General features: G+C 41.9%; 1 protein-coding gene across 9 annotated transcripts in view; it reads left to right on the top strand.

The window, feature by feature from the left end:
• Nucleotides 1-17,582, top strand: part of dip2a (disco-interacting protein 2 homolog A) — a 113,062-nt gene that overhangs the window by 63,221 nt on the left and 32,259 nt on the right. For 4 of the 9 annotated variants that reach the window (XM_033617403.2, XM_078174442.1, XM_033617402.2 and 1 more), the window contains exons 3-7: nucleotides 5,055-5,174; nucleotides 5,266-5,385; nucleotides 10,427-10,696; nucleotides 13,165-13,302; nucleotides 14,600-14,641. In XM_033617403.2, the coding sequence (XP_033473294.2) occupies nucleotides 5,055-5,174; nucleotides 5,266-5,385; nucleotides 10,427-10,696; nucleotides 13,165-13,302; nucleotides 14,600-14,641 (690 nt within the window). The remainder of the gene's footprint in view (nucleotides 1-5,054; nucleotides 5,175-5,265; nucleotides 5,386-10,426; nucleotides 10,697-13,164; nucleotides 13,303-14,599; nucleotides 14,642-17,582) is intronic. The other 5 variants (XM_033617404.2, XM_078174443.1, XM_033617405.2 and 2 more) reach the window with 2 other exon arrangements.

Below are 17,582 nucleotides of genomic sequence, written 5' to 3'. Positions count from 1 at the left end.
TGGCTTTTGACTGTGTCGGGGGTAAGTGCATTTATACATCAATTCAGAGTATTTTTAGCTCCAGTCGAGCAGTCAGTCAGTCAGACCCGGCCACGTCGGGCAGACTATAAGGCCGAGGTGGTTTGTGGTGAATCCCAGAGAGGAGCCGCCGTCTATATGCTTCATGCTTCTTTGTCCTCTATCTGGGGTCCATGGCAGTCTTTGGTTTGGCGTGCTATCAGAACACCAAGTCTGACTGGAAACCAGAGTCTGTTGTGGGCCGCTCGTTGAAGGCTTTCCACTGGAGTGAGCAGGCCTGTTATTTAGCTTGGGCGGATCATCTCCTTCACTCTCTGTCATTCTCTTGCTCTGTTCTTGTTATCATAGAGTCATGTTTTTTTTCCTCCTTTCCCTCATTGTTAGATCCACTCAGTCCAGATTCTAACACCTAAAGAAGGGAAGTGATAGCTATAGGAAGGAAATAGATGGGCTTTGGAGTGGGTGATATTCTCCCCCACGGGATGAATGGATGTGTTGGGAATTAATGACACATCCATCCAGCATGGTGAATCAGTGGGTTAGGATTTAACAGCTGCAGGGTTGAAATAGGAGACCAATAGACTGATGGCTTCTGAGCTCAGAACAAAATTTCACAAGTTAGTTTACGGCCTTATATTCCACTGTTGTCACAGGGCTGAACATGTGCCAAGTGCAATAAAGTTAGGGACAGAGCCAGATTGTTGAGATCTATGAGATTAATTTTCTCTTGTTTGTATTTTAGTGTTTGGGCTTCACTGTGAGCTGTGGGAGTAAATAATTGCTTTATGTTTTGACCAAACATATGGAAAAGGTTTGCACTTGAATGTGAGTTTATCAGCGTCAAATTGAGTTCTGTGGAGAATAGAATACAGGTGCATCTTTAATGATGGTTTTTAGGCAGTTATAATTTTCCGACTATGAATGCAGTTGCTGATTCTCCGCTCGTTCAAACTGAATTCAAACATCTCTTCGTTTACATTAGGCACGTGTCATTCCAATTAATTATTTATGTCTGTGATTCAAATATACGACAGTGCACTCGATGCAAGTCATTAGCCAAGCATATTTAATCTCTAGGAAGCGAGATGGAGTGCTCGTGTCGTCTGCCGCCACACCGGTAAACGTTGGCATCAGACAAGGGCTAAAAATTCATCAGGGTTCGCTGTGAACCAATAACAACATCTGCTGTGATGGAGCACGTCTCTGATTGGCTCATTGCGGTCTGTCTCTGAAGTGTGTTCTTCCCAGCAACCGGGTCTGGTGTCCTGGCTTGTTTTTATAGACCTGTTTCCTCCGGGAGCTGGGGAAAGGCTGGTGGGTGACTGGGCTGTCAGAGCGATATAAGGGACCAGCATATATTGATGTGTCTATCCATGCTTAGGGGATGCTGTGCCTGTGTGTGCATGTGTGTGTGTGTGTGTGTGTGTGTGTGTGTGTGTGTGTGTGTGTGTGTGTGTGTGTGTGTGTCAGATTCCAAGCATTATGCGTCCTCAGATGACCTCAGGCCTTATTGAAGCTTGCGTAATATTTGAAACTGGTGTTATTGAATAGATTTAGTAGAAGCGTGTGTGAATGTTGCCCAGCATTTCCGTGTGTGTGTGCTGCTGCTGTCTGAGAGTTGCTGACAGTGTGGAGCTCACTGATCCCCACTAAGCTGCCGCTGAAAAGCCGGGCGGGCTGATGGCTGGCTGGCTGGCTGGCTGGCTGGCCGGGTGTCTGACTGGCAAGCCAGCTAGGTGTTGGATCTAGCTGGCTGAATGTGGCGTGGTAAGACTGTGTCCTCAAAAGCCTTTTTCTGATGGGGGAACTTGCAAAGGCAGACGCTCTGTTTGGTTCACTTGGTCAACAGAAGTTGCAGCATCACAGCAACATCGAAGCTGTCCACAGTCATACATGTTTTTTAGCAACACTGTTAATTTTGGAGCCCTTCTGTGCAGAGTTTGCATGTTCTCCCCAGCGTGAGTTTTCTCCAGGTACTCTGGCTTCCTCCCACAATCCAAAAGACATGCACGTCAGGTTAATTGATGACTCTGAATTGGCTCCAGCTCCCCGCAACCCCTAACAGGATAAGCGGTTACAGAAAATGAATGAATTTTCATTTTGGCACCCACATTTAGATTTCCATTATTCCACAATGGGCCTGTAGTTTTATATAGTGGATGTGGCCACCCATTGGTTTGTCGAATCCTGTTTTGAAGCCGCGTGTTTGGCATTTTTGCCGGCGCCATATTGGATTTTTGGAGCCAGAGGTGACCATATTTGGAAAAGAGGGTGGAGCAGTAGAGCAGCGAGTGGTGAATGTGACTTATAGACTAGACAGCCTGTCACTTAAAGCAGCCCTGACCTTAACTATGCATAATTTTATGCCTTGATGAATTGTAAACAGGTGAGTTAAATAAAAATGCCCTCCTTGTAAAGTTGTCATAAATGGAAAAATTGGCTATAGAGACCAAAACTGTTTTTTGTACCAGGCTGTAAACATGTTTATTTCTACTGTACAGCTGGCCGTTTTTACGTGGGGGTCTATGGGGATTAACTCTCTTTTGGAGCAAACCTCAAGTGGCCACTTTTTGGCACTTAGTTTGGCTTCATTTTCCAGCCTTAGAGGTTGCTGCTTGAGTTTACTCACATTTGGCCTCCTCAAAGGAAGTCATGTGTTTTTCATTTTAACTTAACCATGTTACTGTGAGTTTAACGAAGGCTCTATTCAGGACACTTATTAAGCTATAATTTAAAACCTATCCTACAATAATTCCACATTTTGTCATATACAAAACTGTCAATCACTATCCAATGACAGGCAGCTTCCCCTAAACATTTAGCTGAGGTGCATGAATAATATAGCAAGACTAATGTAATGTTAATGATGAGTCTGTCACACTGTGTCACCAGCTTGAATGCGTTGGAATATTACCCAAAGTCATACTTTTTTCTAGAAGTTACTCATCCTTAAAACCATTCAAAACACTTCCCGTAAGAAGGAAACCTTCAAAAGCTGTAGATATCAAACCACAGATAAACAATATCAGGATATCAGCAAAGACATGTTACGTTCTTGCCTCCCACCAGAGAGCAGTGGGATTTAATTCATGGTGGTATGCTGGCTTGGTTGTGCATTCAATGAACTCAGTTGTCTTTGTTTGCATATGAGGTTTAATGTCTCTGTTACTGCATTTTTTAGCATCCACTTATCAAGTTTTATTGGAATAAATGGCCTAAAAGATGAGCTGTGTTCCCAGTATAACACCTCTGTAGCGTGAACCTGAGCCTGTGATGTTCCAGGTTAGTGTTTGTCACCTCCACAGGAGCTCTGGTGCTTTACCTGCACAAAAATGTAATGTATTAAGTTATTTGTTGTGCTGCTGCTTTGATGTATATCTTTAAGTATAAAACATGCAGTGTTTAGGTTCCCAGAAACTAGACATTGCATAAATCAAAGTACAGGCAGAAACCTGCAGGAGGCTGTGGAAACATGGCAGTGGTTGGTATTGTTTATCGAGACAGAGCTACAGAAGTACAGAAACATCCTTTTAAACTGTACTCTCATCTTGCTGGAAAAATATACCTCATAAAGCTGTCAGATGTATTGCTGAGTTATAGTAAAGATGCTGTTCCTTTGATGACTTCCTGTTCCATTGTGTTTGAAGTTGTCCCTCATCTCTGCCTAAAATAAACTAAGGCCTTTCCTTACTCAGCAGACATACAAATAAGCTGTGGTGAGATACATTTGTTTAGTTAGTGTATTTATATTACATATTGACATTACATGTGTATATGTGCATTTAGATTTTTAATATGTAGAACATAATATACAGGGGGGAGTTCATCAACATCAAACTTGTGATGTACATTAAAATAAGGTTTGTTTCATTCAGTCATATTTTACATACTTACATAATTCAAACACATCAGTATGAGAGCATTAGAAGAAGCAGCAGAAGTGAAGCCAGTGGTAGAAGACTACAAAAAGAGCTTGAACCGCGACCTTCCTTCAGGCGGTAGTCTTGGGTTTCCCCTCTGATGTTAACCACAATACTTAATGAGGCTCAAATGAGAATTGCATAAGCAAGAGGATGAATCACTACCTGCGTCATGCAGAGCACAGAGAGGTTGACGAGTTTGAGTGTTGGATAATTTTAGAATGCTCCAGTTAGAAGATGTTGTCTGTTTGACATTCATGGTGCTTAATCACCTCCTTGCTGTTATGTCTGTGTAATTTGCATTTGCCTCCCTTGGAAAGCTGGAAGGCGGCTGGAAAATTGCAAGAGAGGCGGGATTAATTTAAGCGAGGACTTTCACAACTCCAAGCTACTGTATTAGAAGTAACAGCTTAAGTAGGGATTACCATTAAGCTTATGGATACTTGATCTAGTAGAGCAATATTCATATGTGGTCCTCCATGTCCAAGGCATGTTCTGCAATAAGTGAGCAACCCCAAGTCAAAAAAGTTGGGAAGCTGTTTAAAAAGTACGTTAAAAATAAATGCAGTGTTTTCAAATTCTTTTTGACAAACAGTTGGGGGAGAAGCCTTTGTTTGCCAGCTTCAACACACTTCCTGTATGTAATGTAAGTAATGTCTCACAGTATTCACAGACAGTTTTTATATGAGGAAGATTTTGGTTGGCCTGCTTGTGAATCTTGAGAAAGAAATTTCGCTTTCAAAACTTCAACAATTAGTGTCTTCAGTTCCCAGATGCTTAGTGAGTGTTGCTGAAAGAAAAGGTGATGCAACACAGTGGTAAACATGCTCCTGTGCCAACTTCTTTGGAACGCGTTGCAGCCATCAAATTGAGAATGAGCGTATATTTGCAAAAGTTTATAAGTTTGAACATTAAATATCTTGTCTTTGTCCTGAATTCAATTGGATAGAGATCGAAAAAGATTTACAAATCATTGCATTTCTTTTAATTATGTTTTACACAGCGTTCCAACTCTTTTGGAAATGGGGTTATATGCTCATATTTCTGATGGTGATCTGTTTTGCTTTTGAGCCATTATTAACTGTCTTTTCCTGCTTTGGTCTCGTCTCTCTACAGGTGTAGATCCCTCTCTGCAAATTGACAACAGGATCCAGGCCTCCTCCCAAGCTGTTCTACCAGGTTCCAAACACAACAAATCCCGGGCGGCCAACACCCGGGATGAACGCTTCAGATCTGGTAATCATGTCTCCATACTGCCTGGGAGTTTTTAAATGCCTGGTGCCCTTCTTTTATGCTGGAGCTTAACTGAGTTGATGTGTTCTCTTAGATTTGCACACAGAAGCCGTCCAAGCAGCTTTGGCAAAGTACAAGGAGAGGAAGATGCCAATGCCCTCCAAGAGACGATCGGTGTTAGTTCAGTCTTCTGTTGAGGCATGCACCCCGCCAGGTGAGAGTTCTGTTCCTGTAAACCCCACTGTTCGCCAAGGGCAAGGTTTATCCTGTGCACATGCAGCCGAGGTTTATGCTCACACTGGGTTGTTTACATGCGCTTTCATGAGCACTGGAGTGTAGGATGCTCACACTGTTGTGTCCAGTGGTTGAAGAAGTTGCCAAGCATTTGCTACTGGAAAGAATTGTGCAGTTTGATGAATGTGTCCATTCTTTGTGACTATAAAGGGCTCATTTCTCACCGTTCTGTGTTCCCAGGCAGACCTTCCTACATGAGTTGCATAATGGATGCATAATCAGATTTTTAACATAGTCTCAAAATGTCGACCTTTCGCCTGCTTTTGTAACAGTTTGTATTGTGTGGGCAAGTTCATTTTAATGTCATCTTACTGCATTCTGCATTTTTTGGTTGCGATTTCTTTTTGTATTGTTAGCTTTGCCCAAATGCTTCCGGAAGAAAAAATGTAATCTTTAATCTGTCAGTATGATATCTGTGCAATATGTGATGACAGAAAACTTGCCAGTCTCTCAAACACTGCAGTGGCTTTATCATTGGTGTATAAAAGTTAATTGGTGGGGGGCCTTAGAGCCTCATGTCTTGGGTAAAGAAAGAGGACACAGCGGTGGAGCGAGTAAACGGATTAAGAGCTCAGACATCGGGGTTTGAACAGGAGAAGGAGGGGGCTTCTTCATGGTTGTTTTCAGTCACTCTGATTGATCTACTGCAATCTACTGGGACAAGATACATAGGTATTGCTAACAGACCCACAAAATCACACAAAATAATCTGGGGCTCTGCTTTGTTTTCAGGGCTAATGGCAGCTACAGGTGTTGGTGTGCACACAATGGCACAGTTGTTTCAACATTTCATCTGAGAATTGGTTCTAAATGGTAGACTTCACGAGATTACACTAGCAAACATTTGTCAGGAGCTGTAAAGGTGGTGGATTTAATGGATTTCTTGGCCACTGATGGCACTGTAGAGTAATATTTGGACAAACAGATCCCAGTATTATTAGTGTATGTATTTAATGCACATTCACATTGATTGACTTTCTCCTTTTCTATCTCTCATTTTGCTAATCTGCAGTGGCTGATTTACATCTGGTCACACTACGTGTCTGAACAGTCCCTGTCTGATTGTGAAGAACCAGTAGTAATGTGAGCAAAACCATTTTCATTTTGCCAGACCTGTCATTCAATCCAGTGTGGCGTGATTGGATGGTAGAGGCCTTAATCAAACAACATGCAGTTTATGTAGCTAATGTACTGACCAACAGTTACAATAAACACAAAACATGCAACAACACATTTATTAACACCTAACATTAAAAGTCTTCTACAGTGTATTTTAGCAATGCTAGCAGCATTGCCTTAAGATTAGCAGTGTTGGTTTGTCGGTCAGTCCACTACTTTGCTCCAGAGTGAAATATGACAACAACTACTGGATGGATTGCCACTAAATTTGAAACAGAAATTCATGGTCTTCAGAGGATACAGACCTGGGACACATGTGCAGTCTTTTAATGTCTGAAAAAATGCAAGATGTTTTGGTCAGGTGAACTTTTAAGGGCGTGGAAGCACATGACACCTAACTGTATCACTGAGGGTGCTTTCAGACTTAGAGTTCACTTGCTTTGGTCCGAATCAGGGACTCATTTTGCTACAAAGTTGTGTAATTGCCTAGAGTTGGTTAGTGCTCTCATGGCAACATTTACAAGCGAACCAGATAAAATATCTTGCACGAGAAAGTTGCTCTTGATTTGTCAGAACTTCCATGCTGGAAAAATCCAGGAAGTTAATAAAACATTGAAAAAGAATACACTTGCAAGATAAATGCGACACTTTCTCATGTCACAATGGAAGGGCAACTACACGGGTTGATTTTAGTGCTGGTCATTGTGTACTACATTGCTTGCATTGTTCATTTTAGGCAAACCATTGGCGCTCGCTCGAGTGCGATTGTTGTGCTCACACCTGCACAAACGAACCACACTTACCAATACCTACTTACCAGAAATCCTGAGTTTGGGGCTAATGTTCTTCCAGGCATTGTCATTGGCAATGTGTACCAAAGTATTGTTCATGGGACAGATGTAATGCTCACGGTAGCCCTGCACTAAAACGATCAAGTTCTCCTCCATATTTATCTGACTGATATGGAAGAAAGTGAAGCCTGTTGTGAGTGGTTGTTCCTCATCAAATGACAGGCGGTGCGTTCTGCTGCATTCCTTCATAAAGTTGAGTATATATCTCAGGGCACAGCGATCATGCCCTGAAAATAGGCACTTTGGATACGTGCTCACTTTGCATTTGTGTTTTTTTGGCACTGTATCCGTGTAATTCGTAGTTTTCTCTCAGATGCGTGCTGCTTACAGTCTGACACCTTGTTGTTACCTTCATATAAAGCCCCAAACTAAATGCCTGAATACAGTATTTCATCAGTGCAAAAGAATATCTGAGTTCTGTCTCTGCTTAGGATTTCTCTCTCTTTTATATCCCTCCCAACCTCCAAATCCTCCACCACTGCCTGTCTCTCTCTGGCTCAGTCTTTGCTATCTAGTCTTGTTTTTGTCTGTGTGTCTGTGACTAATACCTCCTTTCTTTTTCAGTTTCCTTTCCATTCTTTCCACCTCTCTATTTCTACTTTGCATTTGTTCTCTGACCCCCTCTTTCCCTCTCCCTCTGTGTAACTGTGTCAAGGTTACTGAGATTGGGAGAGAGATTGGAGAGAGGCAGAGGAATAACAAACAGAATCATAAATGCGAGATAACCCCCACGAGTCTGCTGGTTGTAGAGACATTAAATTCTAGCTTGTTATAAGCAAACCTCCTCCAGCCTTCCTTTGGCAGCCTCTGCAAGGCCACAAGAAAGCCTAAGGAAGGTAACAGTGATTTCTGGAGTCTCACAATTGATGGGCTTTACTTGTAGCTACGTACTGTGAATGATTAGGAGGCAGATTAATTGCATGAAGGCTCATTAGTTTAGAGAACATTATCAGGCATGTGCTGATCACACACACAGGCTTAATCTCTGTTTTCGAAATGTCTCGCTCTCATCCCCTCAGTGGACTTTGGATAGGTTTCTACATCATTAAAGCTTTGTTTTGTAAAGTGTGCTCAGAAACTTTAATGCAGTATTTTAATACGTGTGAATGAGTTTTGTACTTTGTATGAGTTGCTGCTGTTTACCTCCTTAATGATGAATAATTGGGGGGGGGGGAGTGTGACCTTTCTTGGTAATTTTGAAAACAGTTGTTTCATTTTCTCAAGTGGGTGATGCCTAAGCCTGTTTAGCCCTTTCATTGCACCCAGTTCTCTGCAGAATACCAATCTCTGAGTGGCCTGCTCTTTTGTAACTTCAGTGATCCCTTTGAAAGAACAGACGTTCCTGGGAGCTTGGCAGATGAAGTGGAATGTGTTCATTTTGAATGATCCTTACCTTGCTTTGAAGTTGTTCCTGTTTGGGCTATTTTTGCTGAGACCAAATGCTCACAGTTGCCTCAAGGGAGAGACAGTAAAACCCTCAGTGTCTACATTTGAGCCCAAGCCATAATTACTTAAGCATACACTACACTTTGAAAAGTCTTAAACCTACATTGCGTAGAAAATTTGGTCAGACAATTTCAGTTAATGATTGTATTGTATGTATTTTTCCAAAACACCTTCAAGCAGGAATCCCAGTATCAGTTAGGTAATATGTAAATCCAGTCTCACTTGAACATCCATTTTCCTGAGGACTGTAATGCAACGTACAAAAGATTTATAGGATCTTATAAGTGTGTAGTTATAGCAACTGTAGACATATAACTTTGTATTGTTTATACTATAAATATTGCTCTTAAAGGGACAGTTCACCCCAAAATTAAAAATACATATTTTCCTCTTACCTGTAGTGCTATTTATCAATCTATATTTTTTGGTGTGATTTGCCAAGAGATGGGGATACCGGCCGTTGAAATGTCTGCCCTCTCTCCAATATAATGGAACTAGACGGCACTCAGCTTGTGAGTTTAAAACTCAAGATAATTCATAGGCCTTGTTTTGGGCAGTTTCATGTAGGAACTATTTTTTTTATTTTCTTTCTACCAAACTACACTCACCAACCATTTTATAGTGCAGAAGGAAGCGTACATTTACTGCTAGCTCACCTAGTACCACTGCTCAGCCAAGGAGGACGCCATTAAATGCTTACACTTAGAGCTGTGTCGAGCACAAACCTCTCGCCCATGAATGGGTGCATGCTTCCTTCGGTGCTTTCATACAGTTGTTGGGTGTAATTTGGCAGCAAGAAAATAGATCCCACAGGAAACTGCTCACAACAAGGTCTGTGGATTATCTTAAGTAACTGGGTCATGATTTCTGGAGAGACATTGCTGTTGAGTTTTTCAAATGTATTTTGTTGGTGCTTTGACCACAACAAGCTGAGTAACATCTAGCTCCATTATATCCAAAAGCTAGCAGACATCTTGATGGCCTATACCTCTGACTCTCGGCAGCTCACACCAGAATAATATAGATTGACAAATAGCACTACAGGTAAGAGGAAAAACATGTATTTTTTATTTTGGGTGAACTGTCCCTTTAAAAAGCTGCATTTGTTAGGTGTATTCGTTTGATTAAGATTACTTAAGTCATCTGTCAGTGTGTAAAAACAATACCTCGTTTTTGTCATTTTCTTGTCGTCCACAAATTTGAAACACTCTGGTCTGTCTGGTGTCTACAACACTCATTCAAATAGTACATATATAGATGCAGTAGGTAAGGTTATGATGTGTGTCTGTGTGGCTACTTTGAAAGGCAATCCAATATTAAGTACATACTCTACCAGTGAAGTCATAACACATTTAACAACAATCATCCCTCAGCTTAACAACTTCCATCTCCATCCCAGTCATCTGGCCCTCCTACCAGCTTATATGTACTCTCTCCAGTATGTATAAGTGGAATAATGTGTCATCAGCATATCATCTAAATCCTGCAGCCCCATGTCTTTGTCCACTGTTGTGACGCTGCCCTGTCTTGACCTGTCAAACACAGACACCTCCTCAGCGTCAGAAGACGAGGGCTCGCTGCGCCGGCAGGGACGTCTGGCCACCTCCACGCCCTACCAGGGCCACGGCCACCCAGCCGTTGAGCACTGGTTTAACCGTGTCATCCAGGGTTCGTCCACCTCATCCTCCGCGTCATCCACTTCATCCCACCCGGGAGGGAGATCCGTCACCACCACCAACACCACTGCCCACGCAGCCCTCAACGCCAACGCTGCAGCTACCGCTCTGGCCGACCTTATGGCACACACCCAGCTAGGTCAGTGGCACACACGCAGTCTCACACAGCATCACATCACGGCTGGTCGATCTGTTATGTTCTTGTCCCCCTTTTTAATTGATGCAGCGCTCACATCACGTCAGAAGTGGTTGTGAGCTAAGGTAGTGTTGTAGAGCTGGAATGAGGTAACGTTTTCATGCCAAGCAAGGACACAATATTAGATGTTCAGATTATTTGTGTAGTATTCTCACTTTTCAAGTGTGCTGGTGGAAGATTCCTGATTAAAATGTCATTGCCTTCATGGTAAAATTCCATCTACATGCAGCCCTTTAACAAGCCTGCAGAACCCCCTGCTTACCTTTATGGTTCTGAATTCCTCCATCTAAATATACACGAGTCCCAGAGTCTGCACAGATTTTCTTCTATTTTCATTTTCTTATTGGCAGAAGTTTGACGCGTTCTATTATTGCCAGCCAATCAGAGTTCATGTCTTGTCAAAGTTGACGTCTTAACCTGTATTATGTTGCTCAGACAGTTTTTCTGTAACGGCAGCACAATCGCAGGCAGACAGCGATGTCTTTCACATCTGCTACTTCCAAAGCCATATCTTCCCACAGATACACAGAGGCACTCGATGAGGCAAGACAAAGGAAACCAGCGACAGAGTTTTAATTCACGTCTTTCTAATTAGTCGTCTCCGTCTGCCATCTCACTGTCATTCAGTCATGTGAAAGGGCTCGCAGCCACTTCCCCCGTCAAAGCTACTCGCTCCTTGTTGCCATGCGAGTGTCACAAGCTAGTTAATGAGATTCGGTGGATTTATCTCCATCCGTCTCTCTAGCAGCAGCAAAGTGAGATGGTGTCTTGCTCGTGTATGTATGTGTGTGTGTGTGTGTCTGTACGTGTTGCTGGCAGAAGGATATCCTATTAGGATGGAGCAGTCTGATTTCTGTCCAGCTTGTCATCCCTCAAGGTTGCTGTCATAAAGTTGCAGCAGTGACTGGTGCTGAATGGAGCTGTAAATAAATCTCCCATATTATCCTGTTTCCTGACCCCTAAAACGCTGTCTGTCATTCACTTTAGCAATAGACAATGACTGGCAGGCCGTCAGGCATTTCGCATTCACATGTTATTTGTAGCTGACACAGTACATGTATAAGTTATTAGGTTCTTTGGCTGGAAACCTCAGTTCTCTATAAGCATGATTTACAGCGATTTGTTTTAGTGTTACCACAGCAATCTAGGTTTACATTTTTAAACACAGTTTCCATCACACCACCAGCACCTATACTCCCTTTCACTTTATCAGATACGCCTGTAAAATGTCATGCAATACAACAGCTCAGCCATAGATTCCACCTTTACAAAGATGCTCAGATGTTTTTTATTGTGGCTGTAGTTTGCACTGGTGTTGAACATTATATTAAGAGGTGTTTCCAATGTGTTGCCAACCCCATTTACAAAAAGGGGTGTAACAATACTGGACTGAGATATTGATTTAGTAATCAATGATCCAATATCATCAATGCAAAGTAAAAAAAAACATTGATACATTTCGCCATCTTTAAGATATGCCTTTTCTTTTTTAAAATTCCCATGACATATCTGTGTCACCATTTCCGTCCAAGCACACCTGCTTTCTATATATTCAAACAGTGCTAGCGTCCTAGCGCCACGCTTACAATTAGTGGCAGAAAAAAAGACAACGAGGATATTTACAGATATCGCCTCTTATTGATTGCAGGCCCCTGAATTGAATCGAATGGAAATAGTATCCTGGCAGACCCCATTTACAAACATGACGGGAAGTATGTCAGAAACACTTTTCAATATAATGCATTTCAGTACAGCACCGTCACTTGCTATGACTTCAGTAATAAGCATATGCTGTAGATGAATTAGCACTTTTCTGACAGTGTCAACAAAAACCAAACAGTATAATCTTCCTAAATGTGGAGTTGTGCAGATCTCCTGTTTTGGATTGCTTTCAGTTGTAAAGATAAAGTAGCCTGGTACCAAGCATGTTTCCAGGTGTTTTTAGTGTCTCCCATCAGGCTTACTGATTTGGTTTAAAGAAGTCTTGGCTGTGTGTTATTAACCGATCCGTGAAACTGTATTGTGAGGCATCATTGTAAGCATAAAAAGAGGGGACAAATGGAGGCCGTCACAATGTCCTCAGACTTTTCTGTTACTCATACAACACAGCCATCTTGTTCTCTGTGGATATACTGGGGTGAATGAATCTGCTGAGTAGAAACATTCATTCATTATCATGGCAGGTAGTTCAAATGGAGGTAAAATGTGAAGTCGTTGTTAAAACACTGCTACAGTTAAAGTCTCTGCACTTACAGATGACAAAAAGGCCTTTAGTTTGCCTCACAGTCACATTCACAAGCTGTCAGATCACTTTGTTTGCAAGCTCATGAAGTAGATTTTCATTCAGTAACGATAGCCCAAAGTCAGCCTGGCGTTTGACCTTTTAACCCCCGACGCCCCACTCATCACAGATAACCACTCAGCGCCCCCCGATGTGACGGGGCTGTCGGAGCGCTCCTCGCATCATACGGAGCGGCCCCAGGTGGCCTCGGTGCGAGGTGTTTCCCGGGGCTACAACCACCACACCAGCGTCATGGAGACTGCAGATGGTGAGTTTCTTACTTGCACACACACACACACACACACACACACACACAGAGAAACACAGTCACCTCCCTTCCTCCCCTGCTGTCTGTCCCTCTGTCTTCTCCTTAGTCAGTCTGCCTGTCAGACTGGCACAAGCTGCTGACTGACCCTCTTGTGTTTCCATGGTAACACTGCACCTCTCCACCCCCCTTGAATAACGCTATGTTTCTACCTTGATGCCTAATAAAACACACTTGATAATGGCGACTAAGGGATATTGTTTCATTTGAGTCCTAAAAAGGAAAAGAAAATTCATCTTTGAGTCAGAGTTGTAAACCAAATTATCAGACGTGATTCACTTCTTGTCGTGTTGCTTGTGAATCAGTGCATAAAATTAACAGCCGCCAAACATCATTCCTCATTCAAACAGCACTGTCTAGTATGCACCAAATACTGCCAGCAGTTTCTACATGGGCCATCGCAGATACTGACAATTAGATGCTGTGCAGTGTAGAGATGGTTAACCAGTGAAGTCAGACCAAGAGGATGTGTCAGTGCGACGCATAAAACCTCGATGGAAGTGTTTTTTTCTTGGAATTACGTCAACTTGTTTCAGGATTTGCTTTTATATGTCATGTAACATGGGATCTACTTTTTTAAAAGGGGATCCGTTAAGATGTTTTTACAGTGTATGCACCAAGTTTATGGTCTTCAGAGAGTTGCCATAGATGACAATCTGGTCGAGCAGTCTTTAAAAGCAGCGCCAACGTGTTCCTGTCACCCTTCCATCTTCATTCATTCAACATCAGAGCTGAAATGCTGCTTTGAATTAATGTCCAATGTTTTTAACAAGCTATCAGCCAGAAAACTGGAACACTGCTTCAGCAGAGCTATTACCTTCCTGCCATCCAGCCTCTGTCATTAAGACCATGTGCGTTGTCTTGGTTTTCACTGCTAATAAATGCTAAACCAGCCCCCTCTGGCTGACACATAAAGGGGAAGGGAGTTTTAAAAGATGTGAACAGTGACATTTTTATCCCTTCTGTTTGGCTGTTTGGTGCTCAAGATGCTTCAAACCCACTCTGCCTGTGCACGTTTTCCCACATAAGTCATTAAAAAAAGGACAAAAACTGCAAGAAAGCCTATCTTTGTTGTTATGGTACAACAACAGCAACAGTCTGTGTCTTAGCGCCTTATAAGCCTACTCTCAGCTTTTGTCTGGCTGCTGGTAGATTTCTCTATCACACTTTCACACGTTCACATTCACACACGAAGTTAGCAGGACTGTTTCATTGACATCCTGATGTGTCTCTCCTCCAGGCTGTGAGTGGAGAAGTGAAGGATCCCTCAGTTTAATGGATGGTATTTATAACTGTTCTTCCAACTCTATGGCAGTCTGCTATATGTGCACTCTGCTGCGTGTGCATTTGTGTTTGTGTGTGTTTCTGCCTCCGCCTCCACTGTCAGGTCTAGCACTTGTCCAAACCGTGTGTGTTTTCTAAAAATTTATGCAAAGCTACAGTGAATTCAGTCATTCGATTTTCTGTGTGTGTGTGTGTGTGTGTGTGTGTGTGTGTGTGTGTATGTGTGTGTGTTTGTACAGCTGAGTGTGTCGCAAAGGCTTTAGCATTTATAGCATCTTCAAACAGTATCTACCCTATATGCTCTTCATATAGAAAATGTTGGCACAGATTGCATGAGAGGAACTTTTCAGTGACAGGTGTAGCTATTCATTCAGGGTTTGTGAATAATTAACATGTTGACATACTTGTTTCTGCACTCACACTGAGACACTAAGACTTGTCAGTTTATGTTTCTCACTCCATTCTGTGACACAAGCCTGTTAGCCTGTAGCCACACAGTGGGTCCTTTGATGGCAGCCGTCTTGCACTGTTGCCTTTTTAATAACAACACATAGTTGGGAGCAGAAAACATGCCGCACAGTCACTATGATTCCATCTGGACTCTGTTACTGACACTTAAAGTGTCGGTTCCCTAATGGAGCATACAAACTGTGGTGTGATTGTGTCGACAAATTCCATGAAAGACCAAAACCAACACTTAATCCCACTAACAAGTATTGTCTGTGTATCCGAAGCCTGATATTCATAGACCTCAATTGTTGCCTAAAAACTATGAAAAACACAACAGTTAGCAAAACTTTTGTACTGGGTTACATGTTCTTTTATTATAATAAACATATGCATCATAGTTTAACACATATGACGTAGCTCGTGTCGCAATAGATTTAAAGGGAAAGGATCGCCTCAGGTATGGGTTGCATTTTCCGATACCCGATCCATCTATTGTGATGATATCGGGGCCGATATTCGATCCAGATATCGGATCGGTGCGTCCCTAGAAACTATACACTATTCAGAATATGCAGAAACTGTTGAGTAGGCTTAAATAATAGCAGAACCTCTACAATATGTCACATCAACACAGACATTTTACCAAATACAAATATGTGCTTAAGTGGTTCCTACAGTTTCGGGCGTCGGTGGCTTATTGGTAGACCAGGCGCCCCATGTACAAGGCTGTTGCTGCAGCGGCCTGGGTTCAACTCCAGCCTGTGGCCCTTTGCTGCATGTCCTTCCCTCTCTCTCTCCCCCCTTCACACTTAAGCTATCCTATCATTTAAAGGCTAAAATGCCCAAAATATCTTAAAAAAAAAAAAGTGGCTCCTACAGTTTATGAATCAATCCAACATTAATCTCTATAAACAGATTCTGCCAGGCGACGGGGCAAGATTTTGGTATCTGAAGTGCTCTGGTTTACGTTTGTAGTTCTTTGTAGTTTGAGTAATATTGACCAATCACGTTTGAACAGCAGGTAAAGAGGGGAAAACATTGGCTGAAACAGTTCATATCAAATGAGCTATTTTTGGCCAAAATTAAAAAAAAAATATATGCCTCCAGCTCCAAAGCATATTTGAGCCTGACAATGAAGGAAACACATCCGTTTCAGCCTACATTAGCCTATCAACGTAACTAAGAGGTCTAAATGAGCATTCGTTAACACGTTATACCACAAAGTGGCTCCATGTTGGGCTTTTTATGATTATTTGGTACTTTAACGTTGTACAAGATCAATGAAAGCAAATTAATCTGTCCACTCCCCATTAAGTTCTTTATTTTCCTCAGAGAGTTTTCATTTTTTGGATTTGGAATCCAAAAGCAACCCTATCTGGGGAAACTCAAGGCTAGACAACGCTATTGAGTTTCATTAAAATTTAGAGGAAGTAGGCGCCAGATCCTAGACATGTGACACACATATTAGTTGACGAAATGTTGAATATTTTTTGTATTATGATTGTTTGTATAGGCAGCAATTTTTTACAGATGGAGAATGTGAGAGTCACTTTAGGCCTACGACAATAAAAAAATAAAATGAAAATATTAAAATAACCATTATTCATTTCCATATATTTTTTCGTCAAAATGGCTCCATAGCTGCAGGTTGCCTACCCTTGGCCAAAATGCAATTTCAGAACCCATCTGCTGCTGTCTAATGACAAGTTGGCTTTAAAAAATGAGCTTTTTAAAAATGTATCTGCATGCGTTTGCGGATAATTTTAGAGATTAGCTGAAATGACCGGTGCACAGAAGGGAAGTCTTGGCCCGACAATCTGCTGGCTATACCTGACTTTCCAAAATATTGGCCCTCGTCCTGAAGAGCTTTATGGTCATCAGACTGATAGCCGATGTGTTCAGAGACTGGTTGAACATACACCTCCCTTTTTCCATAAACACTCACTAGAGCAACAGATGATAAGTCCTTAACTAATGCTCCTCTGTTTTAAATAATTTAAGATTAAAAACTGCAGTGCCCTGCTGTTATAAGAAATTACCTATTAAAAAGTAGTATGCAGTATATTGTGAACCATTTTGAAATAACTGCATCTTCAGTTGGAACAAATTAGCTTAGGGCTTAGATCCGCACACAGGATGAGGAAGTAAAAAATATGAAGAGATGGACTAATATGTTGTGCTTTTGGTCTTCCCATGGAATTTATTAACAACAAGAAAAATATAGAACAAGGCCGTCCTCTCTTTTTATGTCCATTTTTGTAATAGGCTTGGCTTGTTGGTAAGTACAGCTCTGTTTACTGAATATACAAAGACCTGGTGTGCCCCCCCCCCCCCCCAATTAAACAAGAGTCAGTGTTGACTACAGTAATTTGATACTGAGGATGGATAAATTACGAAATCCGGAAAACGTTAATTATAGTCATCATCACAGGCTGGTCCTGGTTGGCTGTGATATTAATGATCATGGTGCTTCAGTGGGTGGGGTTCAG

The sequence above is a fragment of the Epinephelus lanceolatus genome, chromosome 14 (assembly GCF_041903045.1).
Source record: "Epinephelus lanceolatus isolate andai-2023 chromosome 14, ASM4190304v1, whole genome shotgun sequence".
Taxonomy (NCBI): Eukaryota; Metazoa; Chordata; class Actinopteri; order Perciformes; family Serranidae; genus Epinephelus; species Epinephelus lanceolatus.
This window is presented reverse-complemented; position numbering and strand designations above follow the sequence as displayed.